The sequence below is a fragment of the Cervus elaphus genome, chromosome 11 (genome assembly GCF_910594005.1).
Source record: "Cervus elaphus chromosome 11, mCerEla1.1, whole genome shotgun sequence".
NCBI classification, from domain to species: Eukaryota; Metazoa; Chordata; class Mammalia; order Artiodactyla; family Cervidae; genus Cervus; species Cervus elaphus.
The window spans coordinates 4,061,406-4,089,363 of record NC_057825.1 but is presented as its reverse complement, the minus strand read 5'-3'; the positions used below and the strand labels follow the sequence as shown (position 1 = coordinate 4,089,363).

The window sequence follows — 27,958 nt, the reverse complement described above, 5'->3', positions numbered from 1 at the left end:
TGCAGCCCGCAGCACGGTGCGGGGCAGAGGAACTACCCGAGGTGCCCCAGGAGTAAGAACAGCGCCGGGCATGAAGCACTGGGCCCGCATCAGCCCCCCGCCCCCCGAGACCCTACCCTACGAGCCTCACCTTCTCTCAGCTGACCCATGTGCTCCCCACTTCAGGACCAGGTATGAGCTGTCCCCGTGCCCAAGAGACCCGACCTCTGCCCGCTCCCGAGCTCAGTCTTCACCCTCAAATTCTCCACTTGAACAAGCGCTTCCTCAGAGAACCCTTCACTTCCCTCCACTCACGCCCTGACCAAGTCAGGCCTGGCACATGCTCTCTGTAGCCTGTGTTTCTTGGTGTCACTGACCACGACCCGATTACAGAAGTGCAATGAGTTACTGAGCGTGTCCCCATCACCAGCACAGGAGTTCCAGGCAAGGAAAGACAGGAGCTTCCTCACACTGTATCTCCTGCACTGCCACAGTCTGGGACTTGCTGGCGGAATGACTAGGAGTCAGAATATTTCTTAAATAAATGTACAAAGCTGAACTCAGCCTTCAAAACAGCACCAACTCAACCTAATCCCTCTGCATGACAAACATAAAATATTTGAGAACAGCTAGCATTTTTCTATTTTCTTCTCCTGCTCTCTTTTCTGAATTATATTAAATATCCATGTTTAACATGATATATATACATTCCAGTTTGCTTTTTAAAATGTGGGTCCTTCCAACTACATTTAGGTACAGCCTGATTAGACGGTGAGCTCCACGGGGACTGGACCACCTGTTGGGTCCACTGGTGGACACCCAGGGCCTATTTCAGTGTCCGGCACCCAATGGGCAAATACCCTGTGTGGGTCAACAAAGAGTTCACCAGCTTCTTTGGTAGCCATTCTAGGGTGGGACATAGACATGGCAGCTGAACCTCATACACAATAAAGGCCTAATTACACTCAGCATGGAAGAGCCGAGAAGCAAGCCCTTCAACATATGATCCTGGCCAAAGTTGAACCAATGTGTCGGGCAGCTCTCTCGCAGTTAAAACTTCATGCTCAGATGATGGGGTAATTATCTTTCCTTGTGGAACACATTCTAGGCATTCAATACCAGCGTTCCTCAGCAGCATACTCCAAGTGTGTGTGCAGAGCTGGGCAGAGAATGGCCTTCCGAGGAGGCCAAGCAAACCATTCGGACAGGGAGTGCTTGCCCAGCCACAGTCACTCCACCAGAAGGGCTGCAGTTAAAACCCTGGAGCCTCTAATCTTGAGAGTGTTAAAATCAGCTGTGAGTCCAGGGAGTCATGGAGACTCCTCTTGCAATTAATCACAGCTGGATGTTTTACCTGAAAAGGAACATCTACGGCAAGGGCAAAATTAGGATGTAATACCAGATGCGATCTCGTAGCCTGTCCAGCCAGGATCACTGTCACAGATAAAGAAATTGGCATAGAAAGTCAGAACGGTTTTTGTCCAATGCTCGACATTAAGACTTCACGTCTTTACCACGATGCTAAAAGATGGTAATGGTAGTAAGTGTTGGCGAGTCAAGGGCTACCTGCCATTATTTACATTTGGAAGTGTTTACCTGTTCACTTATATTTAAATCCTGCCCCGTGGAGATACTACTAGAGAAAATCATGCAGCCTGTGAACTTCCTGCTCAAAAGTGAGGAATGGAGAAGACCCTCCTCAAAAATGTGTCCCCCTGAGGGGTTAGGAAGGAAACACCTGTCAGAGTGTAACAGGGCCAATCCATGTTCTTACCTTCAGAAGCCAATTTAAAAAGGAAACATGCCCTCAGACCTAGACCCTTCCTCTTTGATGTCTGACCCCAAAGCAGTATTCTCACCTGCAAGCAACACGGTAATTGCCCTTCTACAAGGGCAATTAAGAAGTCTCTCTGAATAAAAACAAAGGGTAGGTTCCAGGAAGAAGATGAGAGCTCTGTGCTTCAGTGTTTTGAGATGAAGCAGGAGGAGCATAGGCCACCTTGTTTTCACATTTCACCTTCATTTCATTCTGTAGATGTTTACAGAGAGATGGCCTATACACGGGGCCACACACGGGCTCCAGCTAGACCAGTCACGCGGCGGTGTCCTTTAGCAGGACCTGCACACACTTTTTCACACATCTCTGCCCTAGCATATCTCTGCATTACAAGCGGTGAGAGAGCTAAGAGCTGTATACACCTTCATGAAACACTTGTGGCAGGTACCCAAATGCCTTTAGAAAGTATTTTATCTGAAAATATCAGTTGAATATTCGGACTTTTGGAAAAAGTATTGTGTGTGGCCTTCTCACCCCTGGGACTCTTCAGAACCACAAACCACATAAAATATGTAACTATGTATCACATCGCCTAAGATAATTTCGTACAACTTGTCTATGATGTAAAAACAACTACAGGTATAATAAAGGCAGGCAGAGGCCTTTTCACTGTAACTTGTTTTCTATACTGAGGTTTTTATCTAAGAAAGTTCAAAGACAATTCAGATAGAGGTTGCAGCACAGATGGACTATGTCATGATCAAGTCCAGCACAAATAGAAGAGAAACATTACACCAGTAACACAGACAGTAATAAAACGTCAATGATATACTTTATACAGTCAGGCCTGGCTCTGGCTCCGTAACGCTCAGGTGATTTCTTACAGGAATATTCTATCAAGTGAATACAGTTGTCTTCAGCACAAATGCATCTAAAAAAGGTAAGATATGAGCTTCAATTCCCCTTCCTACTCCTGCACGGAAGGAAATATCACTCAAGTGTGTGAAAGTGAAACAGCTGAGAGCAAAACCTGGCAACATGTACCGTCATGTGTGATGTCAATGGTCTCAGCAGTTGTGGTCCCTCTCAAGGTTGTACAGACAGAGGAGGAGCTCCAGGTTCTCCATGCAGAACGTTAGCCGTCAGGGACCCGAGGGGACAATCTGCTGGAGTGTACAGCCTACTTCATAGGTGGATCCTCTAGTATCTTGTCTGCAGGGAGAGACACTGATTTTGGTTAGGTGTACGTCTTCTATAATATAAGGCACTTCCCTGGTGGCTCAGTGGTAAAGAATCTGCCTGCAATGCAGGAGAAGCAAGAGACACAGGTTCAATTCCTGGGTCAGGAAGATCCCCTGGAGAAGGAAATGGCAACCCACTCCAGTATTCTTGCCTGCGAAATCCCATGGACAGAAGGAGCACTGCAGGCTACAGCCCATGGGGTTCCAAACAGTTGGTCTTGAGTCAGTGACTAAAACAACAGCAACCACCACATCATCTATAAACAATGTTTCTTATGTTTTAACTTTCTATTAGCATGAACAAAATTATTTACCAAGAAAATAAACCAAGTGCCATGTTTCAAAATATAGAGCTTCTCTTAAAATAAATCTGAGCAAACTGTAAGTTTTCTTTAGGTTTCAAGTTCAAGGACTAAAATAGAAAACTCCTAGGGAATAAGGGCACAAGCTTTGATGGTCTAGGACTGACACCTGTGGGTCTCAAAGGTGGTCCTCACATCAGCAACACCCATCACTTAGGGATTTAAGCCTGGTCTGATACCCCTGAATCTGGAAGTGGGGTCTTCCAGGTGATTCTGAACCACTAGTCTAGGAAGAAGGGGGAAGGCAAGAAATATTAAATATATATATATTTAATATATAGATATACTTTTGAGGCTCAAAAGGAAAAAAAAATAGATAGTGGATAAACCTTGGAAAAAAGCCCAATGGAATTCTGCCAGGTGCTAAAGGTACACAGGGACTGAATGCTAAGCCTGACAAGCATTTAGCAAGTTACACACCTGAGTTCTCCACTTAAAACTTCTTTTAACGTGACACCTAAGGTTGATTTCCCAGTGAAGTGTAAAGAATCTTTCAATATAGAAGTTTTAACAAAAAGATTTATAGTACAAGCAGTACATAGTCCATCTTTAAAAGACAGGCCTTTCCTGTCTGTGGGTTGCTTTTGTTTCTGAAAGTCCGAGTCCATTTTTAAGAGCAATAAACTATTTGGAATGATCAACCGGTCTTCAGGCTGGGTCTGTAAAGTTCCTATTCAAATTTTCTTATCTGTGTGAATTTTGTTGGAGCTGATGCGATAGAAAAGGGTATTTGGTCCACAGCTTCCCACAAACTCTCAGAGGGGAACTGAGGCCCCCAAAATCTTAAGAACCACTGACCTTTCAACTAGTTTATGAGCTCAGCAGTTCAGACCATTTATCAAGTGAAAGATTAAATGTGTGGGTTCTGGAGTCAACCAACAGAGTTCAAATCCTAGCTCAACTCACTGAATAAGTTACTGAAGCCTCCACTTTCTCATCTCCCTATCCTGCCCCTGAAAGGTTTCGGGAAGAGCTAACAGGATCATGAATGTCAAAGACTTTAGCACACTGGCATTGTGCCAATAAATACAAACAAACTTTATTATAACAATATTACTACTACGCAAAATGTACTGCTAGGTACATAAGGCTTACAAGTCAACACTTAATAACTTATATCTGAAACACTGATAAAGTCATTCTGTAGTTTAAAATGGATACACTTGATGTTTCTCGCTGTGCCTGTGTGCTCTGTACTCCGAGCAGCTCAGGTCTTAACCACTGAAGACAGTAAGGTCATGACATCTGTTCTTTCTCACCGCGGTCCAGTGTGCCCTCCATCACCAACAGGAGAGTAAAATTATCCCTTGTCACTCAAGACACTTCATGGGCTCTACTGCCATCATCTCTCCTTTAGCAGGTGACCTGTGAATTCTAGGTCAGTAACTACCATGTCTTGTTTTGTATCAAAACTAGGTTTTTAAGGCACTTTACTCATTAGATGACAATCTGAATTCATTCAACCTTTAAAAGCGTTGTTAACCTTTTGCTACTTCCCTGTATAGAACAAAAGTTAGTACTACACAAGAGAAGTACCAAGAAATAAGCAAGGCCCTGGGATTATACATGTTTTATATACACGAAAGTTTTTGTTTTTTTTTCCATTCTCCCCCCTCCCAAAAATAGACACTAGACATTAAATTACTAATGTTTAGGAACTATAGGCTTAAAAAGCGAAGCCGATATATGTATACCTATGGCTGATTCGTTGAAGCTTGACAGAAAACAACAAAATTCTGTAAAGCAATTATCCTTCAATTAAAAAAAATTTTTTTAAAGTAGAAGAGGAATAATCTAAAATTGTTGATGGTAATTTTAGACCAATTTAAATGGGCTGAAACCTTTTTCAGACCAATGGGAAAAAATAGTTTTTTTCATATACAAACTATATGAAACACAGAGGGAAAAATTCAGTGTTTAAGTATATGCCAATTATAAATATTTATTTTTAAGCAAAAAGCTAGAGGAAGAGGTTTAAATGCTATTGAGTACACTTTTCTTTCATGCTTCCAGCTACTTAATTGATAAAACTAATACCAATAAAACTAATCTCTCAAAAAGAGATTTATAATGTGAGGCACTTACAAGGAATATCTTTTTATTTTATTTTTTTTATCTTTTTCTAAAATGTGATAGGAAAGGATAAAAACTCAACAGGTCGAGCTAAAAGTCTCCGGTTTGCTTAGTTATTATAAAGCCATTTAACACCTGATTCGATCAACATAGAATGTTTAACTTAACCCCCAAAGGACTTGAAATCTATGTGACTTTTAGAAAAGCTCGAAATGGTTGATGTATTGCTGTATTTGGCTCATCTGCAGTCAAGAATATCTAATTAATTCCAGGAAAAGTTAATTTTAGTCCACTAAGGCCCTAGAACCTGGAAAAGAATGGTACCTGCACCTTAACAAACTTTAAAAGAAGACACCCGTAAGATCAAGTCAGCTGTACCTCAGAGCCCCAATCTTACCCACCACTATATACACCAGAGGTTAGAAGCTATTTTAAAAAATGCCTCTGCAGTGAATTATAAATTAAAAGAAAAATAGCCAAACTGATAACTTCAGCCACTGGTCCTCAACCTCTGGTGCCATCAGAATCACCTAAAACTTCTTCCAAAATATATATCCAGGGTGTCCTCAGCGACATATGCAAGCTACCTGTACATGAAGGTTTGATAGACACTACTGTTAAGAGATCTCTCATTTCCAGCAATTTCATTATTTTACAGACAGGAATACATTTGATCTGTCCTAGTCAAGACTGTTTAGTTTCACTTCACAAAGGAGAACAGAAGGCACCATGTTACACCCGCAGACTGGGATGTCTTCACCCTTAAGGATCCAATCAGGCTGAGTACAACTGAGTCACAGGATTTGAGACACTCCAATTTAACGGAAAACAAGTAACAATGTGGGTAGCTGCCTAGGAATCTGTCTAACTAGGAATTTAGGAACATACCAAAGTCTTTATGACACCAGGAAATGCATGAAGCAGAGAAAGCTTACATCATTTGCCCTTTCACGCACATGATGTAAGAGTATTTGGCGTAAGATATTAACTTTAGTAAGAGGATATTTCCCATTTACATCTTCTATAAACACACCTTAAGTTTACACCCGGTGGTTAGAGGAAGATTCTGCAGCTCCCCAGGGCAATAGCAAAAGATGTTTCACTGTTTCTGAGGCGCCTCATTTGCTTGATGCACAACCGTTAAAGTTTGCATTTCCCCACACGACCTTAAATCAGTTTCCACATTTGCATATTCCAGGTTTACTCGGGAATGTTCATCTTAAGAATCACAGGTGGTTGCTCAGTAAATCAAGGGCTCCCACAAGGTTGGGTTTTATAATGCTTCTCGAAATTTACAGCCCCATTTTGTCAACAAGTGCAAATTCAGATGACTCCAAGTTGATCCCCAAATTATAAATCCAAGTATCTCAGAAGAATATTATTCTATTTTAGTACTTTTACCAGCTTAGGCTGTGTCAAGTGAAGTGCTATTTCTATGCTTTCTATAAAAAATCCGGCAAGGATTTTAGCACAGCTTCTTTCTGCAATAAACGCATTGGTTTTATGAAAACATCAAATACTTTCCAGCCTAATTTAGACTACCGTGTTTATAGTCACAACACTGCCATCCCAAACAAAAGCTAAGGTATGTGGGCAAGTGGGCCCCTCTTCAAAATTAAGCACGCACACACAGGCACTTATGCACAAACCCTGGCCAACTGATTAACTCTAATCACCTGATCAGAAAGAATGACAAGTTAGATCTGATCAAATAACAGATAAACGAGAATCGTGTTAAGTACAAACAAAGACAGGAGCGCAGTCTTGGAATCAGTCAGACTCCAGTTCCAATCCCGGCTCACAGAATCCTAGAGGCGTGACCTTGGGGCACGGTACCCTAATCTCTGAGCCTCAGTTTCTTCATCTGAGAAATGGGAGGGACTCCTGGTGGCTGCCTCTCCCCTTTGTCGCGAGGGCTAAAGGAGGTGACGACTGCGGAGCCCTTCCACAGTGCTTGCTCGATCAACAAGCTGCTGGTGTCAGGAGGACCGCGCCCCCTCCAAAGCCCCCACCCCCACCCCTCCAAACCTAGAACGCCCGAAGCAAAACTCGTACCAGGAAACACAAAGAAACAGCTTTAATTCTCAGAAGGCTCTCTGACTGCCGGTTCTTCATCCTCCAGTTCCTCAAATGAATGAATGAGCGTCTAGGAGTGGCTCTGCAAATAGCTGTCTCTTAAGAATCACCTCTGCCGGCTGGAAGGTAACTGTCTTTCACCACCAATTAAACACCCAGAAGCACACCTGGAGCGAGGCACACACGCTCATGCAAATTTCAGCGGAGACACCGAGTCCGGGCAGGTCCCCGAGGCCCACAGGCTGACTCCATTCATTCCCCGCCCACCCCCCCCCCCGACCCCTCTCATCAAGCTCTGGCACCAACCCCGACCCCTCAATCCGGACCTGCCTCTCCCGCGGAGGATCTCTCCTCGGCTCTCCACACCCTGCGGGAACCTGTCACCCCACCGAGCAAGGGGCTGGCAAAGCGGCCCACCTCACCCCCTGTCCTCGGCACCGCGGCCCGGGGGAGTGCAGCGGTCCCCTCCGCCGCCGAGGAGGAGCCAAGTGCCGACCAGGGCCTCCTCTCTTCCCCCAGAAACCCGCCAACCCCCGTCAGGCCCCGTCGGAAATAGCGAGTAATAAGAGGGAGGGGAAAGCTCCCCGAACCCCCCCTTCCCGGGGTCCCTTCCCCGGCAAGTGAGTGCCTTGCCCCAACCCCACAGGGCTTCCCAGACTGGGGTCATGGTGCCGGGACTGCCCCGAGAAGACCCCCGCGAAAAGGAAAGGGCGACACCCCCGTACTCACCCACCGTCTCCTCCCCCTCAGCTGTTTACCTCACAGTTCCTCCAGCCTACAGGGCGCCGCCATCTTGGACGTACAGCACCTCCCCCCCGTCGTGAAATGTCCACGGCCGCTGCAGCCTCCGCCACGAAAAAGAGTCCCCAGCCGCGCCTCGCCTCGCCCTCGAACCCGACGACCGTTGACCGTGGTCGCCTGCCCCTTTGGAAAGAAGGGGCCGTTTTGCTCATTACTGGTGGTGCTAACCGGTCGTGAAAGAGCCAAGAAGAGTTGTAAGGTAGGGGGTGTGGGGGGGTGGGGAGGCGGGGACGGGCGGAAGGATTCCGAAAGGGAGCTGCTGAGAGATCTTGTGACTCCGAAGGAGGCAAAAAGAAGGGCCGGCGCGGCGGGGAGGAGCCACGCGAGAGAGCGAGGGGCGGGGAGGTGGTCACGTGACCCGGGCCGGGAGGGAGGGGCCGTGCAAGAGGCGTAAACAAGTTGTCTGGGCTGGGTGTGGTTGGGGCGCCTCCTGCATTCCCGAGGCTCGCACACCCGGGTTCTCCACGACCGAGGGTCTCCCTTGTGCCTGACCGCAGATCTTCCATCTTGTTTCCCAAGGAGCCAGTGGGACCCCCGTGGGAGAAGGGCCTGCGGAGAATCACACTGCCTTCTGCCCCTCAGATTGCTAGCGTTTCAGACACCCGGTCACGACATCTGGGGAAAACCACCCTAATCAGAGCGGGCCGCTTTCAAAGCCCAGCCCCTTCATTCAATCCCTGCCCTGCTCCCTTCCTAGCTGTGTAAACCTGGGCAAGTTTTGAAGTCCTTTGAGCCTTAGTTTCTTTCTTTGTGAAATGGGCGTAATAACACGAGTGGAGTGAGGATTCAGGGACATAAAGTATGGAGGGTGTTTAAGCACAGTGACCCGTGCAGGGTAAATGCTCACAAGATGATGGTCCCCGAAGGCAGGTTGTGGTCAGCGCTGTGACTGATCCAGAGCAGGGTGAGAGAGGCCGCAGTCTAACTGAGGCATCTGAAAGGCTTTCTGAAGGAGTGCGCATCAAGCTAGGCCTTAAAAGAAAGGTAGGTTTTAGGAAATAGAAGTGGGAGAGGCAGTTGAGAAGGAAAGAACTAAAAGAAGCTAGTAGCGCCTGGGGATAACTCTGGGTGAATTATGGAAACCATTTGGGTCACAAGGCAAGGCAGTGTATGGCTTAAGGGGCCTACTGTGAGAGTGGCCAGGGTTCCAGGAAGCCCAGCGTGGTCCCAGGTAGGACTGCTGTTAGCCTTTTAGGGTTGGAGAGGCCCCAAGAGAATTAGAAAAAGGCCTTTTCTCTGGGCCCATAGCCCATGTGAGCAGAGCCCAGGCTGTATCTGGGCCCTTAGCCGCCCATACCCACTTCTCCTGGGGGCCCTTGAGCAGTGCACAGCCTTTATCACCGTCCTGGCTTACGGGGCAGGTGGGCATTGACCTGGCAAATCCGCCAGCCTATCACTGCCTGGAGGCAGCTGGGGAAGCCAAGAGGGGGTTGTTCCAACAGACCAGAGTGTGAACACAGGTTTCTGCTATTGTGCTAATGAACTGAGCCTTGGTTTCTTCCTCTGCAACATAGGAGTTTTAATATTAATCATGATGCCTACCGAATGGGGGTTTGGGGTGGATTTAACGAGACCTTAAGATGTAGCCAGCATAGAACCTATTTCAATAAATGTTAGTTTTGTTAGCATTTGTCAATGCTCTCACAACCGGCATCCAATCACTGCCTGGAGTCAGTCCACCTGATGCTAACTTCTGTGTAGTCACCCAGCATAGCTAGCCTGGGCCCAGAGATGGAAGGACTGGAGGAGAAAAGGGGAATGCCTAGGTTCCCCTAGTCCACAAACCATTTCACTGGAACAGATTCCTGCCTTGGCATTAGCCTGTGGCAAGGATTCGGGCACAGTCTGAATCCCCCAGTGATCAGGAGGGATGGAGTCGGGGGATGGGCATGACTCCAGAGCTCCAGCCCAGGAATCCCCTTTCCCCACCCCCCTCTTTCTTGGCTCAGTGACCTCATCCTGCTGGAATGCTATCCTCCATGGAAGGGAGCAGTGATACACGAGCCTCATCAGCTCCTGATCCTCAAGGGGGCCATAACTGCGCTGTTACTGTTTATACAATATCTGGGAGAAGAATGGTAATAGTTCTCTCAATATGGACCGCTAGGGGCTTGTGAGAAGAGGCTAGGAGGAAAGGCAGAGGCAGCCCTGCCCCTGCTCAGGGGCTGGCTCCATGTTTTCTGCTTTTCTGGGATTGATTTTGTCGTTGACTTGTTGTTCAGTCGCTAAGTCATGTCCGACTCTTTGTGACCCCTTGGACTGCAGCACACAAGGCTTCCCTGTCCTTCACTATCACCTGGAGTTTGCTAAAACTCATGTCCATCAAGTCGGTGATGCCATCCAACCATCTTATCCTCTGTCATCCCCTTCTCCTCCTGCCTTCAGTCTTTCCCAGCATCAGGGTCTTTTCCAGTGAGTCAGTTCTTCGCATCAGGTGGCCAAAGCATTGGAGCTTCAGCATCAGTCCTTCCAGTGAATATTCAGGACTGATTTTCTTTAGGATGGATTGGTTTGATCTCCTTGGTGTCCAAGGGACTCTCAAGAGTCTTCTCCAACACCACAGTTCAGAAGCATCAATTCTTCGGCGCTCAGACAGCTGTTAATCAGACCGCCATCTTCTATATACCTTCCTGGAGCTTCTCCATGGCATGAGCTTCCGGCCAGGCTTTCTCCAACCATCATGTCCGCACTCGGTGACAAGACAGAAGGGATGAGCCCTAGGAGGCAGGTGGCACTGACTTGATGTGTGTGAGGCACACCTGTGCATTTGCCTGGGCAGCATCTCCCCCTCCCCCTCCTGGGACCACAGCATCAACCTCAGGCATCTGGACCCATCTGGCCAATCTCAGATCCCAAGCATCCAGCTGAAGGGATTGGCACAGTTGGACATGTGACCCAAGTTGGGCCAATCAGGGTGCTTCCTTGAGTGTTTATACATGGATGATGAAAGAGATGTTATCTTTCCTCTGGGGTCATTGAACCAGGATAAAGCTGTGGCCCTCCCCTTCTCCCTCTCCTACCTCAGGCTCCATGAACGCGCTAGCCAAAAGATGGAAAAGATACAGAGAAAGAGAGAGATGAAAAGAGAAATGTTGGTTGCTCTCCCCTCAATTTATGAAGTCCCTGAGGCCAGCTTCACCCTGGGCTTCTATGTTCCTTGAAGCGAAAACTGTTTTGGCTGATGCTAGTTTCAGCTGGGTTTCTGTCCTTCCCAAAAGGCCTTCCAGATGGAATAAGATTTGAAGGCCTTTGGAAGGATCCCACTAGTCAAAGTTACATCCTTTTCAATGTCACAGGGTCATCCATTTGAGGGGTCCTGTTGCTTCAGCTTTCTGCATGCAGCCCCCTGCTTTCAGGGGTCAGCCATCTCCTGGAGGATGGCATCCAACTTTCTGAGAGTAGCCCTGAGGGCCCCTCACAGCCCTGGCCTCTTCAGCCTTGTCATTGTCCTCTTGCTGCCTAGTGCTGTCAGAATGGACACATATATGTGTACAAAGGTATGCAGATATTTTTAGCTCATGTAAATGGATTATGTCATAGATGGCAATCTGCTTCTTACTTTTTGCCCCCCTCAGCATTGTTTTGAAGCCCATGCGTGTTGCTCTAAATAAATCCAGCCAGTAGCTTCTGTTGACAATTATTCAGTGGTATGGATCTACCCCAATCTACTCTCGTGTCCCATGGAATGACACCCAAAGCCCACCAGGAAAAAACCTGTGATAAACCTCAGTGTACCTGTTCCCTTGAGGCTTCCCAGGTCGAGCTAGTGGTAAAGAACCTGCCTGCCAGTGCTGGAGACCTAAGAGGTGTGGGTTCGATCCCTGGGTTGGGAAGATCCCCTGGAGGAGGACATGGATCAGCCCACTCCAGTATTCTTGCCTGGAGAATCTCAGGGACAGAGGAGCCTGGCGACCTATGGTCCATAGGGTCTCAAACAGTTGGACATGACTGAAGTGACTTAGCACACATGCACGCACCTGTTCCCTTATGGGTCCAGCTGAGAACTTCTTTGGGATACATAACTAGGAGTAAAACTGGTGGGTCATAGAGTATGCATGGACTTACTCTTTTTTGCTGTTTTTAGAGAAAAAATTAGCTTTACAGAGGTATAGTGAACATACAAATGATTAATGTTATATCTTGATGACTTCTCACATGGCATACACCTCTGGTACCATCACCAGAGCCAAGGTGCTAACTGTACCCATCACCCCCAGATATTTTACAGACTTAAGATAACACTGCCCGACTGTTCTCTAGGACAGCTGCCCCAGTTTACAGTCTCACTGTAAGTCTACAGAAATGCCCACATCCCTGCCAACAGTCTTCAACTGTGAAGTATAATAGGCCTATCATGGTGATACGTTCTCTTTTTAACTTACCTCTATTAATGAGATGGAGCATTTCTTTATGTTCTTGTTAGTTTTGTAGGTTTCATGCTCTACAAGTGGCCAATTCTTATCTTTTAACTATTTTTCCTCTAGTAGAGTTACTCTGTTTTCCTTGTTGATTTGCAGGATTGCAACACACAGAAATGTGTCCTTCATTGATTGTAGATATTTCCAGTGTCTTCCCCCATCTATTATCTTCCTATTAACTATTACTGTATTGTACTTTGTTGAAAAAGAGACGTTAATTTTGGTGTTGTCGACCCCTCCTCCTCCTCATCGTCCTCTTTCTTTTCTGACCTATGATCTGGGTTTTTGGGGTTTTGTTCACGGATGCCTTTTCCAACACTTACTCATCAAGGACAGGCAGCGTGGTGGCCACGGGTGTGCAATGCATGCACCGGGCCACCTAGGGGGACAGAGGGGGATGGGCAGAGCTGAGACCCCGGCTCTGCAACCCTGCTGTGTGGCCTGGGTGAGTCCCCAAGCTTCCTTTTCTATACTTAGACAATAGGGATGCCACCAATGCCTTAAATACCCACCTCAGAGGGTCGCTAGGACTGTCCAGTGAGAGACTTGTGTAAATGCTCATCAGAGCACGTGCCAAAGTGTGGGCACCAGTGAATGTTACCATTCCCGCCACTTGCACGTGCTCCACTGTCTGCAGCTGCCGTGACAAAGTACCACAGACAGGCTGGCTTTAAATAACAGAAGCGTAAGGAATTCCCTGGTGGTCCAGTGGTTAGGACTGGGTGTTCTCACTGCTGGGGCCCCAGGTTCGATCCCCGATCAGGGAACTAAGATCCCACAAGCCGTGTGGCATGGCCAAACAGCAGCAGTGTATTCTTCCTCTGTTCTGGAGGCCGGAAATCTGAAACCAAAGCGTCAGCCGGGCTGACTTCTCCTGAAGGCTCTGATGGGTAGTGTTGCGTACCTCTCTCCTGCCTGCTGGGGGCTGCCCGCCGTGTTTGATGACGTCCCTTGGCTCGGAGCTGTATCCCTTCACTCTCTACCTCCATCCTCACCGCCCTCTCTCCCCCTGCGTTTTCACAAGGCGCAGATTCAGTCACTGGGTTAAAGAGGTGATGCGCTCCTCGTGTGTGTCCTTTTCTCTTGTTTTTTTTTAAAGTTTATTTATTCATATATTTTATATTTGGCTGCACTGGGTCCTCGTTACAGTGGCTTCTCTCATGGCACGAGTTCTCAACAAACGAGCTTCAGAAGTTGTGACACGCAGGATTAGCTTCCCTGTGGTATGTGGGGTCTTAGTTCCCTAACCGGGGATCGAACCTGTGTCCCCTGCCTTGGCAGGCGGATTCTTAACCACTGGACCCCCAAGGACTCCCCCCCCTCCTCTTTTTATAAGAACACCAGTCATTGGCTTTGGGGTCCACATTAATTCAATATGACATCATCTGAACTGAATTACATCTATAAAGACTCTACTTCCAAATAAGGTCGGATGCTGAGTTCTGGGTGGACGTGAATTGGGGGAGGGCACTAGTCAGTCCCCTACACTTGCTTTTAAGGTGCTTGGAGCCCAGCAGATGAGACGGAAGGGGGCCCATGGTGCTGTGACTCAGAGTCAGGTCCACCCTACAGAGTGGTTGCCCTCGGAGCGGTGAGGGCAACCTGTGGGTGGGGTTGGGACTTGGACTTTGCTTCCAGTTTAATCAGGAATCTGACTGATGGTGTTGAGGCAGGTAGGCTTTACAGGAGGAAGACCCAGTTTCCAAGAGGGCATCGAGGTAAGACCACCTAAGGCTCGTTGGCTGATCAATGGTCAGATTTAAGATATATGTGGAATGGGAGATGAGAAAGGCAGGACTTGAAGGGCGCTGAGCTTAAAACAACAAGAAAAGAAGCCTGAACTGTGTGTGGAGGCATAGAGGGTCCTCTGAAGGTTTGAGAGTTGAGGAAAGGAGAGAAGAAAGTTGTCTGCTGAATATTGGAAAAGGTTCCATCTTGACTTTCATGCCTGCGGATGGAAATTTTGAAATCCTGGGCTCCCTCTCTCCTGGGCAGGCCACCTCCTCACCCAGACCCCCGACCAGGTCTCTGTATCCCCCTTGCAGGACGATGTGGAGGACCACACTACACGGCGTTCTCCGTGTCCAGCAGGAGTTTAAGTCACCATGAAACCCTCCCTTATCCCTGTCCCCCAGAGGAGAAGCGTCCACAGCTAGAAGTTTTCTCTCAGCGGGGCCTCTCCTGAAGACTATGCCAGGACTCCTTGGAAAAGATAAATCTGGGTCCCTGCTTCCTACCCTACACCAGAAAAAACTCCAAAGGGGTCAAAGCGCGTGTGTGTCAAAAGTGAAGACATAAAAGTGCTAGAAGAAGACAACACAGGTGAATTTTCTGTTGTGGAAAGTGGAAAAAACCTTTCTGAAAGTGGCTAGAAAGAAGCAAGAGAAGAAAAGCCTGATAAATCAGCCAGCGTCCAAAACAAAGAGAAAACAAAACAAAACCTTGGGTACAGCAGAAAAGGAAACCGGCAGAGACAGAAAACAAGCTGAAAGTATTTGCAACTTATTTCACAAACAAGCCTCCCGATACAGACGTATCTCTTTAAAATCTTTTTCTAACCCACTTATTTCATGGAAAAAGAGGGCAAAAGACATGAAAAGAAAGCTCACTCGAAAAGAAAAGCAATTGATTTCAGATTTCTGACCTCCAAAACAGAGAGAATATAGTTTTGCTGTTTCAGCCGCCCAGTTGTGGTCATTTGCTAAAGCAGCACTCAGAAGCTAACACGCGGACCATAAAAAGGAGCTTCTAGATTGTGGTGTAAAACGTTTAAAAAACACAAACCCACGCGTTCATAGTGATAACTCAAATTTAAGGGGAAAAAAGGAGAGAAGATCTAAAAGATCCAGTTATGCCAACACCTTACTATGGTTCAGTTCAGTCGCTCAGTCTTTACAACCCCATGAACCTCAGCATGCCTTCTTCTCCCACCTTCAATCTTTCCCAGTCTGAGGGTCTTTTCAAATGAGTCAGCCCTTCGCATCAGTTGGCCAAAGTATTGGAGTTTCAGCTTCAGCATCAGTCCTTCCAATGAATAGTCAGGACTGATTTCCTTTAGAATGGACTGATTGCATCTCCTTGCAGTCCAAGGGACTCTCAAGAGTCTTCTCCATCACCACAGTTCAAAAGCATCAATTCTTTGGCGCTCAGCTTTCTTTATAGTCCAACTCTCACTTCCACACATGACCACTGGAAAAACCATAGCCTTGACTAGACGGACCTTTGTTGGCAAAATAATGTCTCTGCTTTTTAGTATGCTGTCTAGGTGGATCATAACTTTCCTTCCAAGGAGTGAGCATCTTTTAATTTCATGGTTGCAGTCACCATCTGCAGTGATTTTGGAGCCCAGAAAAATAAAGTCAGCCACTGTTTCCACTGTTTCCCCATCTATTTGCCATGAAGTGACGGGACCAGATGCCATGATCTCACTTTTCTGAATGTTGAGCTTTAAGCCAACTTTTTCACTCTCCTCTTTCACTTTCATCAAGAGGTTCTTTAGTTCTTCACTTTCTGCCATAAAGGTGATGTCGTCTGCATACCTGAGGTTATTGATATTTCTCCCGGCAATCTTGATTCCAGCTTGTGCTTCTTCCAGCCCAGCATTTCTCATGATGTATTCTGCATGTAAGTTAAATAAGCAGGGTGACAATATACAGCCTTGACGTACTCCTTTTCCTATTTGGAACCAGTCTGTTGTTCCATGTCCAGTTCTAACTGTTGCTTCCTGACCTGCATACAGATTTCTCAAGAGGCAGGTCTGGTGGTCTGTAATTCCCATCTCTTTCAGAATTGTCCACAGTTTATTGTGATCCACACAGTCAAAGGCTTTGGCATAGTCAGTAAGGCAGAAATAGATGTTTTTCTGGAACTGTCTTGCTGTTTCAATGATCCAGCAGAGGTTGGCAATTCGATCTCTGGTTCCTCTGCTTTTTCTAAAACCAGCTTGAACATCTGGAAGTTCATGGTTCACGTATTGCTGAAGCCTGGCTTGGAGAATTTTGAGCATTACTTTACTAGCATGTGAGATGAGTGCAATTGTGTGGTAGTTTGAGCATTCTTTGGCATTACCGTTAGTATGGTAATCAGCAATTAAAAAGAAAAGACATCATTTACACTCTCATATTTGGAATAACTCTGGCTCATCCAGCGTTAATGAGGGAAAGCTCTTCTTTACAGGGGGGAAAAAAAGCCAGATAATAAATGCAGAAGGAATGATAGAAGGATCACTATTTCCAACCAACAATGAAACTGTTGATTCAAGCAAGAACGGTCGGTGGAGACTGAACCCATTAGGAGAAAGCTGTGGGGAGCAGGATTTTTGCATGATGAGAAAGTCTTACTCTTTTGATCCCTGGGTCGGGAAGACCCCCTGGAGGAGGGCACAGCAACCCACTCTAGTATTCCTGCCTGGAGAATCCCATGGATGGAGGAGCATGGTGGCCTACAGTCCTCAGGGTCGCAAAGAGTTGGACACAACTGGAGTGACTTAGCACACATGCAGATTGCTTCTCAACTCATCTTTCTGATGGAGAGAGCCGGCTGTCACCTCTTCAACCCAGTGACCAAACAGCATCATGAAAGTGGGACAATCTGACATTAGGTACCTCCAATGCCGTGGAGCCCACAACATTACTTGAGAAGTATCCTTGCCTTCAACGTCTCACCTGAGTCAAATCAAATCTTGGCGTTAACTTCCAGTATATATGGGAGGGAGGAACAGGTTAAACGGCACCTGTAGGAAACAGACAAATCTAGAAAGCAGGCCCTTCTACCAAGTTGGCCTGAGTTCTTTTAGGGGGAAAAAAATCAATGTCAAAGCGATGAGGGCACTGTTCTATTAATACCATAAAGGAGACTAATGTGTGTGTGCATGCATGCTCAGTCATGTCTGACTCTCTGCGACCCCATGGATTGTAGCCCGCCAGGTTCCTCTGTCCATGGGGATTCTCCAGGCAAGAATACTGGAGTGGGTTGCCATTTCCTCCTCCAGGGGATCTTCATGACCCCTGGAGGAAAGACTCAGGGATCGGTCCTGAGTCTTCTTCATCAGCAGGTGGACTCTTTACCACTGAGCCTCCAGGGAAAGGAGACTTTCAAAAGGAGACTGAAGAAGCAGGCAAATGCAGTGCTTGAAACTGATTCTAAAAGAGCAACTCTAGAAGGAAATTGGGGGGAATTGGGGGGAAAAGTGAGTATGAACTGAATATTCAGGGATGCCAGGAAATTATTGACAGTTTTCTTAGGTGTGATCATGACAGTTATGTGATGATGTAAGAATACCTGTTCTTAGGAGATATGTGCTCAAGTATTAATGGGCGAAGTGTCATGTTGTCTGCAATATAACTTAAAAATGTTTTATCAAAACAAAACACATTTATATACACTTACAAATGCATATAGAAAGATAAAGCACAGTTTGAAAATGATTATTGTGGAATAACAGAGGGGGGTATATAGGTGTTCATTAGACATATTTCATTCACTTTCCTGTTGGAAATGTTTCATAATAAACTAATCTTGCAAAAATACTGGAAGATCAAAAAATAATTGGACTTTGTGGTAAAGGGAAATCAGAGATCCTCATCACGAGATGGTGGGATTCTCTGGGCTTCACCTTCACTCTCTGTGTCTGTGAAAAATAAGGGTTTGGGCAGGATGGTTTGAACTGTGTTGCTGGAGAAAACTCGTGAGAGTTCCCTGGACAGCAAGGAGATCAAACCAGTCAATCCTAAAGGAAATCAACCCTGAGTATTCATTGGGAGGACTGATGCTGAAGCTCCAATACTCTGACCATCTAATGCAAAGAGCCGACTCATTGGAAAAGACCCTGATGCTAGGAAGGAATGAGGCAGGAAGAGAAGGTGACAACAGAGGATGAGATGGTTGGATGGCATCACCACCTCAATGGACATGAGTTTGAAGAAACTCAGGGAGATGGTGAAGAACAGGGAAGCCTAGTGTGCTGCAGTCCTTGGGATTGCAAAGAGTCAGACACGACAGAGTGACAACAACAACAAAAACTACACATAACGTAAAATTTACATTTTAACCATTTTCAAGTGTATATAGTTCAATGGCGTTAAGCACGTTCACGTTGTTCTGCAACCAGCCATCACCATCCGTCTTTAGGACTTTCTCCTCTTGTAAAATAGAGACTCTGTACCTATTTAATAGCTCATCTCCTCACCCCAGCCCCTAGCAGGCAGTATTCTGCTTTCTGTCTCTGTGATTTTGACTTCTTCAGATACCTTGTGTAAGTGGAATTAAGTGTTTGTCCTGTGATTGGTTTATTAAGCTTAACAGGGTGCCTTCAAGGCTCGTATGTGTTGTGTTATAGCACGTGTCAGAATTCTCTTCCTTTATTTATTTGTTGTGGCATGCAGGATCTTTCAATGCGGTGCATGGATTCTCTAGTTGTGAAGCACGGGCTCCAGAGTGCATGGGCTTCAGTAGTTGTGGGTTGCGGGCTTAGTTGCTCTGAGGTATGTGGAATCTTAATTCCCCGAGCAGGGATCGAACCTGCGTCCCCTGCATTGCAAGTTGGATTCTTTACCACTGAACCACCAGAGGAGTCCCCAGAATTCTCTTCTTTTTTAAGGCTAAATAATATTCCATTGTACACATATACTGTGTTTTGTTTACTTATTCATTTGTTCATAGACACTGGGCAGCCTCCTCTGCTTGGCTGTTATGAATACGACTGTTGGAAAGATGGGCTTACAGGTGTCTCTTTGAATCCCTGCCTTGATGCTTCAGGTACATGTCTGGGAGTGGAATGGCTGGATCTGGGCGGGGTGGCTTATAATGGATTCTTTCCTACTTTCCAAATGAGCTTACCACACGTGTCCTTTTAAACTGCAAACCAGTCATCTTGCAGAAATGTGTACACAGACCACCTTTCAAGCATGTACCAACTGTAGTCACAAGACCTCAAGAGGGTCCTCACCCTCTTCCCAGCTTCTACATCCTTTTCTTCAGAGGAGGAGACCTCCCTACATGCTCTTAGGATGACAAGAAGCATCAGGAATGAAAAAACGCTCACCCTTCAGGGGACAGTGATACAACGTAATTGGAAAACCTCTGAAGGTACATGCAAAACAGATGTAAATTTAGTGCACATCCTCGTGGCTGGAAGACAGCGCCCCCTGCAGGACACTCCTGGTGCCGATCAGCATTGAGACAGAATGCTGTTGCCCAGATGGGGTTGCATGTCCAGTTCTCTGCAGAGATGCATGCATCGTCCTGAATGTCTGTCCTTGGCTCTCACTTCTTTGTGGGTTCCTCTGAGGCTTTGTTTCCTTGGTCTAGAGGCTGAAGCTATGCCCCAGGCCCAGAGACCCCTGACCCACGTAGGATGTGGGGAAAGACAGAGTCTCTCCCGTCTCAGCAGCCACAGAAAACTCTGTTTGCTGATCCAGGCTCCAAGGCCACTGCCTGCGATGGGGGGGCCTGACCAGGGAGGTGAGGATCTGTGGGGCGATTTTCACCCTCCTCAGGCCAGCTCATGACCCCACACACACAAGTTCACACACACACATATTCAGACACATACACACTGCTTGGTGGGAATAATACAAACTTGCATCAGATAACACACACGAGCTTCTGATGCCGTTGTGTGCTTGTCGTGGAGCTGGACTGAGGAATAGGAGGTGGGGTCCTTGCCCGGGTGGGGTCTGGCAGATGCCCCCCCACACACACATCACCATGCGGACTTGACTTCGATGCCAGCTGCCCCTGGGCTTGCCCTTCCCATCATTTGGTCAGTAATTCCTAGGGACCAACTGCTCCCCGAGATTGAAAGACACAAGGCTTGCGAAGGCCCTGCAGCCTCTCTGGCCTGGGTAAACGTCCCTGGGACTTTTATTCCTTCCTCCACGCCCACGGCCTCCTGTGCGTGTCCAGAGAACACAAACGCGGAAGTCACCGAGGGCGCAGTAACCAGATGTCATGGGTCTCATTAATAATCAACCTACGGTGTAAATGAGCACAGCCCACCTGCTGGGAGTCAGGCCGACACGCCTCGTTTGCTCGTTTGCCCCCAGCAGCTCAGGCTTCTGGACTGTCCGGTGAGAGGGAGAAAGGGCAGAGTTCTAGAGTCTGCTGTTGAGGATTTCTGCTGAGATGTGCTACCCCACCCATTTAAAGCACTGTAGCATATGTAAGGAGAAGGCAATGGCGACCCACTCCAGTACTGTTCCCTGGAGAATCCCATGGACAGAGGAGCCTGGTAGGCTGCAGTCCATGGGGTCGATAAGAGTCGGACATGACTGAGTGACTTCACTTTCACTTTTCACTTTCATGCACTGGAGAAGGAAATGGCAACCCACTCCAGTGTTCTTGCCTGGAGAATCCCAGGGATGGGGGAGCCTGGTGGGCTGCCGTCTATGGGGTCGCACAGAGTCGGACACGACTGAAGTGACTTAGCAGCAGCAGCATGTGTAAAAGGTTTTGCATGTATTATTTTCGTTTGCTACCTGCAGCTCCAAGGGAAGCTTTATATTAGCTCCATTTTAGAAACAGCAGTTCTGAGGCTCGGGGAGGCCAGTGCCTGCCTATGGTCTGCAGCTGGTGAGTGTCAAGGCCAGGTGCAACCCAGGTCTGAGGATCACAGTGGTGCCCGCATTGCACCCAACTGGCTGGAGAATCAGATGTTATCTGCTCTATTAGTTGTCACTGGGGTCTCACACTTTATAAAAACCTATACAAGTTACGGGGGACTTCCCTGGCAGTCCAGTGGCCAAGTCCGAGCTCCCCATGTGGGGGCCGCAGGCCCAATCCCTGGCGGGGAAACTAGATCCCACATGTTGCAACTAAGGGTTGGCATGCGGCAGTGAAGATTTTCAGGAGCCACGACCGGAAAGATCCTGCATGCTGCAACCAAGGCCTGGCACAGCCAAATAAATAAAATATTAAAAATAATAAACATACGTGAGTTTTCTAGGTGGGAGGCAATCCAACAAGGGTTTCCATTAGGAAGGGCTGTGGCAAAGAGTTAGGAGTCCTGCCTCTGCTTCTCGGGAACTGTGTGACCTCGGCAAGTCTCTCTCCAGGCCTCGGTTTCCCCTGCTGAAACCTCAGGTGGTTGAATTGGGGATGTGCAGTCACTGTCCCTCTCCAGTCCTCCCCAGCCTCCTGCCAGAGGGCTCCATGGAGTCACTGTGGAGGAGAAGGAGCCAAGAAGAATCGAGAAGCTGCTTGAGCGTCGGGTTATTTCCTAAACCTATAAACGGGGTCCCCTGTTTCACGCTCCTGCCGGCGATGCTGGGAGGCGTCAGGCAGGAGCGTTGGTCCTTGCAGGCTCTTCCCTTGTAGCCTCAGCTTCCCCACCCGAGTCTCAACACCCCTCTTTCCTATCACAGGCCTCTAGGCAAACCAGCTATCTTGTGACGTGAAGACACCCCAGAACCTCATCCACTGGTCCTCCTCCAGGATGCTGCCCATTCCCATCGAGAGAGTCGTGGCGGCGAGAGGATGGGAGGGTTGAGCTCACGGACTGAGGGGGAGACTGCCTGTGTGGTGCCCAAGAGCAAAGGACCAATAAAGACCTGTTTGAATTGAAAAACATTATATCCATGTATGTTTTTAATGGGCTTCCCAGGTGGCGCTGGTGGTAAAGAAAAAGTGAAAGTTGCTCAGTCATGTCCGACTCTCTGTGACCCCATGGACTATGTAGCCTGCCAGGCTCCTCTGTCCATTGAATTCTCCAAGCCAGAATACTGGAATGGGTTGTAGTTCCCTTCTCCAGGGGATCTTCCCAACCCAGGGATCGAACCCAGGTCTCCCACATTGCAGGCAGATTCTTTACTGTCTGAGCCACCAGGGAAGCGCCTGCCTGCATTTCAGTGCAGATGTAAGAGACCTGGGTTCGATCCCTGGGTCGGGAAGATCCCCTGGGGGAGGACACGGCAACCCACTCCGGTATTCTTGCCTGGAGAAGCCCCATGGGCAGAGGAGCCTGGCGGGCTACAGTCCCTAGGGTTGTGAAGAGTTGGACATGACTGAAGCAGCTTAGGACACATGCACACCTGTGTTTGATGTATATGGGGAGAGGGAGACTGGAGGAGGGAGGAAGACGCAGGGAGGGACGGAAAGAGGGAAAGAGTGGGGAGGGAGGGAGGGAGGGAGAGTGAGCATACATTAGGATGGAGGTGCATGTTTTATTTCCCTCTTCCTACTCTGATCTTATTTTGTTTTTGTGTTTTAAGCTATAATTAGGTAGATGGATAGGTAAGTGGATAGCTAGGTAAATAGGTAGTGGTGGTTTAGTCGATAAGTCGTATCCGACTCTTGCGACCCCATGGACTGTAGCCCACCAGGCTCCTCTATCCATGGGATTTCCCAGTCAAGAATACTGGAGTGGGTTGCCATTTCCTTCTCCAGGGGATCTTCCCAATCCAGGGATTGAACCTGCATCTCCTGCACTGCATGCAGACTCTTTACCAATTGAGCCACCAGTCAAGCCCAGGTCAGTTCCGTTCAGTCGCTCAGTCGTGTCCAACTTTTTGTGACCCCGTGGACTGCAGCACGCCAGGCTTCCCTGTCATCACCAACTCTCGGAGTTTACTCAAACTCATAGCCATCGAGTCGGTGATGCCATCCAACCATCTCATCCTCTGTGGTCCCCCTTTCCTCCCGCCTTCTATCTTTCCTAGCATCACTGTTTCCAATGAGTCAGTTCTTCGCATCAGGTGGCCACAGTATTGGAGTTTCAGCTTCAGCATCAGTCCTTCCAATGAATAGTCGGGACTGATTTCCTTTAGGATTGACTGGTTGAATTTCCTTGCAGTCCAGGTAGATAAATGAATAGTAATAAATAGCCAGTTTTCAAGTTGAGTTTTTTTAGCTGTAAAGGGGGCAGGAGCGCCACCGTGTGGCGACTCTGTGCACTGCTGCCTCCCGTGGCCCCTGGCTGGCGGCTGTGGGCGCGCACCCCTGCCGTGCCCGAGTGGCAGGCAGGGTGGGGCTGCCAGCACCCCAGCTGCCTGCAGTTCCTGTGCTTGGACAGGGCCCCCCAATCTCCCTGAATGACTGAGTCGCCACAGAACTGCGATGGGTGCTTTTCCAGCACCAGGAGGCAGGTCGAGGAGGATGGGGATGGGGAGATAGCCTCTGGGCGCCCCCCTACACACCCGCGTGGCTGAGACCACCTGGTCCATCCTCAGGTTGCAGGAGCAGGTGGGCTCAGCTCCTGTTTGCTGCATTCTGTGGCCGTCGTAACCTGAGGCCATGAAGGTACCAAGGTCACGCAACTGATGCCAGCCGGTGCCAGGACCACAGCCTGAACGCTGCCGCCCCCCGGGCAGAGCCCAGGGCAGACTTGCCAAGGTCAGTGTGTGCCTCTTGTCTGCTAAGACAGGAGTCCGCTGGGTCCCTACCCTCACATCACTGCTGGTCTCATTAAGAAGCAGCTGAGGGGCTTCCCTGGTGGCTCAGTGGTAAAGAATCTGCCTGCCAGTGCAGGAGACACGAGTTTGATCCCTGATCCGGAAAGATCCCACGTGTCCCGGAGCAACTAAGCCTGTGTGTGACCACTACTGAGCCTGCGGAGCCCAGGAACCGCAGCTATTGAAGCCCACCCGCCCTAGAGCCCGAGCTCCTCAACAAGAGAAGCCCCCGCAACGGGAACCCTGCGTACCCCAACTAGAGAACAGCCCCCCTCTCAAGGCGACTAGGGAAAAGCCTGTGAAGCGATGAAGATTCAGCACAACCAAAAATAAATAAGAATCTGCTGAGTGCCCTCGACCATGGACAGAGACAAGAATCCAAGGGTTGTCATGCTGGGCCAAATCCTTTATACCGCAGGTGACCCCAGAGATTGTGGGGAGTCCGGTAGGCTTCCTGAAGGAGCAGACTGAAGAGAAAGGACAGTCCAGATAGGGGAACAGAAAGGCAGGAGTTGGAATCTGGTCCAGTGGGCAGAGAATGCCGCCTGCCGCATCAGTAAACAGCTGTCGCCCGAGGGCGCCCCCTAGGGGATTCAGGATGGAGAAAAACAGGATACTGGCCCTAGAGAGTTGGGATGCATATCAAAGGAATAATTTCATTAAACCCAGACTCTTGCTTCTTCCCATACGTAGAAAAGCATTAAATTCATTAACTTGAGATGTCTGGACTTTCTTTAGTTAGCAGTCATCTTGTGACGTCCAACTGCCTGACTGTTTTTGTTTGTTTTTACAAAAACTCTTATGTATCCTGGTACCTCTTTGACACAGTCCCTCAGAGCTGAGAGGCTGTCTCCCAGGCTTGCATCTTCCAAATAAAACATAATTCTCAACTTTTAGATTGTGAGTTGTTTTGTTGTTGTTGTTTTTCACTCAACAATCTCCAGCAGAAAGGGATACAACATATTCAGGTGACAAGGATGGTTAGAAAATGGAGGCTTCGCCGAACACCTTGCTGGCCTTATTCTGTTGTGGTTGTTCAGTCACTGGGTTGTTTGTGACGCTTTGCGATCCCATGGCCCGCAGCATGCCAGGCTCCCCTGTCCTCCACTATCTAGCCGAGTTTGCTCAGATTCATGTCCATTGTGATGGACATGTGATGGACACTGTGATGGACATGTGATGCTATCTAGCCGTGTCATCCTCTGCTGCCCCCTTCTCCTTTTTGCCTTCAATCTCTGTGTCCTTATTCAATCTATATGGTCTTCTTCTGTGTCCTTGCCAAAGCCCTGTTCCCACTCTCGAGTGGTTTTAGCAGAAAGTTGGCCAACCCTGGCCAATGAGAGGCCCGTATCCCTCCTTCTGCCACAGTGAATGGCGCAGAGATGGGCCAATTAGAGTCAGCCCCTGGCCTCTTACAGAAACTGTTGAGAAAGCATCTATCTTTTCCACTGGAGTGTCTAAGCTTATAGACTACAGCTAGTAATGTTGGGGATCTCAGCCCCAGGATAGAGCAAAACTGAGAGATGGCAAGTAAGGTATTCATGCATTGATTGATCCATCCATTCATTCTATAAATACGCCATCAGTGTCTACATACACTGGTCTAAGCACTGGAGATTCAGCTGTGAGCCAGGCAGATGCAACCTCTGCTCTTGTAATGCTCACATTCCTTGTGGGCAGTCAGGCCCCAAAATAAATAAAAAGGAAAGAAATCCGCAAGATATTTTCAGAAAATTATGAATGTCAAGAAGAGCAAGGCTGATGAAGCAGAAAGTGCCTGGGATGGGAAGGTCCTGCTTTAGTTGGTGTCCAAGGAGATCTGGCCACAGAGGTGACATTTCAGCCACGACCTGGATGACAAGGAGTCAGCCATGGGAAGATCTGGGGTTAAGCCATCCAGCAGAGGGGATAACAAATGCAAATGTCCTGAGGCTCAATACAGACAGTATCACTTGAGCATCTGGATCCAACCATACCTGAAGCAGACACTTTTCACTGACATGAAAGAAATTGTTTTGTTTTTCTTAAACCAGTTTAAATCAGGTTTCTGCAACTTGCATCTGAAAAACTTCTGCCATTTGAAAGAGTTCTGAGGCTGTGAATACAGTGAACACTAACTTCTGAAGCTGAGGCTTTTTTGTCCTGTTAGGTAAAGGGAAATCATTGAAGGTTTTTAAATCAGGGAGGAATCTTCCTCATAGTGTTCCTTCTTTCCTCACTAGGCTCGTCTCTCTCTCTTCTTCTTTTTTTTAAATTTTGGCTGCACTGGGTCTTTGTTGCAGGGAGGGTTCAGACCTCCTCTGGTTGCGGGCACATGGCCTTAGTTGCCCCACAGCAACTGGGATCTGGAATCTTAGTTCCCTGACCAAGAATTGAACACATGTCCCCGGTATTGGAAGGCAGACTCTTTTTTTAATTCTTGTTTAGGAAAGCTATGACACACCTAGACAGCATATTAAAAAGCAAAGATACCACTTTGCTGACAAATGTCTGTATAGTCAAAGCTATGTTTTTTCCAGTAGTTGTGAATGGATATGAGAGTTGGACCATAAAGAAGGCTGAGTGCTGAAGAATTGATGCTTTTCAACTGTGGTGTTGGAGAAGACTCTTGAGAGTCCCTTGGACTGCAAGGAGATCAAACCAGTCCATCCTATAGGAAATCAGTCCTGAATATTCATTGGAAGGACTGATGCTGAAGCTGCAGCTCTAATACTTTGGCCACCTGATGCAAAGAGTCAACTCATTGGAAAAGACCTTGATGCAGGGAAAGATTGAAGGCAGGAGGAGAAGGGGGCAACAGAGGATGAGATGGTTGAATAGTATCACCACGTCCATGACTCAATGGACATGAGTTTGAGCAAACTATGTGAGATAAAGAAGGACAGTGAAGCCTGGCATGTTGCAGTCCTTGGAGTTGCAAAGAGTTGGACACAACTGAGCGACTGAATGACAACAACTTACGTATTTTTTTGGTTTCAAGGGGTCTTAGTTGCCGCACGTGAGATCTTCAGTCTTTGCTGCAGCAGGTGGGATCTTTAGTTGTATTATGTGGAATCTAGTTCCCTGACTAGGGACTGAACCTGGGTCCCTTGCATTGGGAGCTCAGGGTCTTAGCCCCTGGACCACCAGGGAAGTCCCTCTAGGCTCATCTCCCAAATGTCCTATCCTTCTGTCCCCTTCCTCCAGTTGTCTCCTCCACTTACAGTGGACTTGGCCGCTGTCATTTGTCTGAAGGTCCTGGCTTCCAACTCTTGTACATCCTTCCCGACCCAACTAACTCAGTCTGGTGTCAATTTCAGATGTCACTTCTTTCATTAACTCTCCCATGTCTGGGTCTATTTCCCCATGTCCCAAGCTCCTTGCTTACATGCAAACCATGTTTATATCACAGCACTTATTACCCCAAATTGTAAATTTGGGTGTATTCTGTCCCACCTGCTGGACAAAGGAGAAGCTCACTGGGGCTCCTGTCTGGTTCTTGTTTGAAACCCTAGCGTGTGGTACCTGATATGTATTCAATAAACATGTATTAGCTAAAGGATGTAATGGACTGAGTGTCCGTGTCGATGAATGAATGTGATGGTGTTTGGATGTGGGGACTTTGGAAGGTAAATGGGTTTATGAGTAAGGTAAATGAGGTCATGAGGTTGGGACCCCCAGGATGGGATTACAGTCCTCAAAAGAAGAGGAAGAGGGGCCAGAGCTCGCCCCCACTCTGCCACGTGAGGACTCAGTGAGAAGGTGGCCGTCTACAAGCCAGGAAGCCTGTCCTCAGCAGAGACTGGATCTGCTGGCACTTTGACCTTGGACTCCCCAGCCTCTGTGAGAAATAAATGTTATTTAA

The 27,958-nt window shown here is 47.8% G+C and overlaps 2 protein-coding genes across 6 annotated transcripts in view; one reads left to right on the top strand and one right to left on the bottom strand.

Moving 5' to 3' along the window:
* Positions 1-8,402, bottom strand: part of TSC1 (TSC complex subunit 1) — a 51,790-nt gene extending 43,388 nt beyond the window's left edge. For 2 of the 5 annotated variants that reach the window (XM_043916499.1, XM_043916503.1), the window contains exon 1: positions 8,238-8,322. The gene's annotated coding sequence lies outside the window, so the exon portion shown is untranslated. Of the gene's footprint in view, positions 1-2,800; positions 2,969-8,237 lie in introns of all 5 variants that reach the window. The other 3 variants (XM_043916502.1, XM_043916501.1, XM_043916500.1) reach the window with 3 other exon arrangements.
* The window catches only part of LOC122703065 (formin-like protein 14), a 28,016-nt gene extending 5,744 nt beyond the window's left edge, over positions 1-22,272 (top strand). The window contains exons 2-5 of the mRNA XM_043917162.1: positions 6-171; positions 7,711-8,067; positions 8,259-8,508; positions 22,098-22,272. Of these exons, the coding sequence (XP_043773097.1) occupies positions 6-171; positions 7,711-8,067; positions 8,259-8,508; positions 22,098-22,214 (890 nt within the window). The 3' untranslated portion in view covers positions 22,215-22,272. The remainder of the gene's footprint in view (positions 1-5; positions 172-7,710; positions 8,068-8,258; positions 8,509-22,097) is intronic.
* Positions 22,273-27,958: the final 5,686 nt, after the last annotated feature.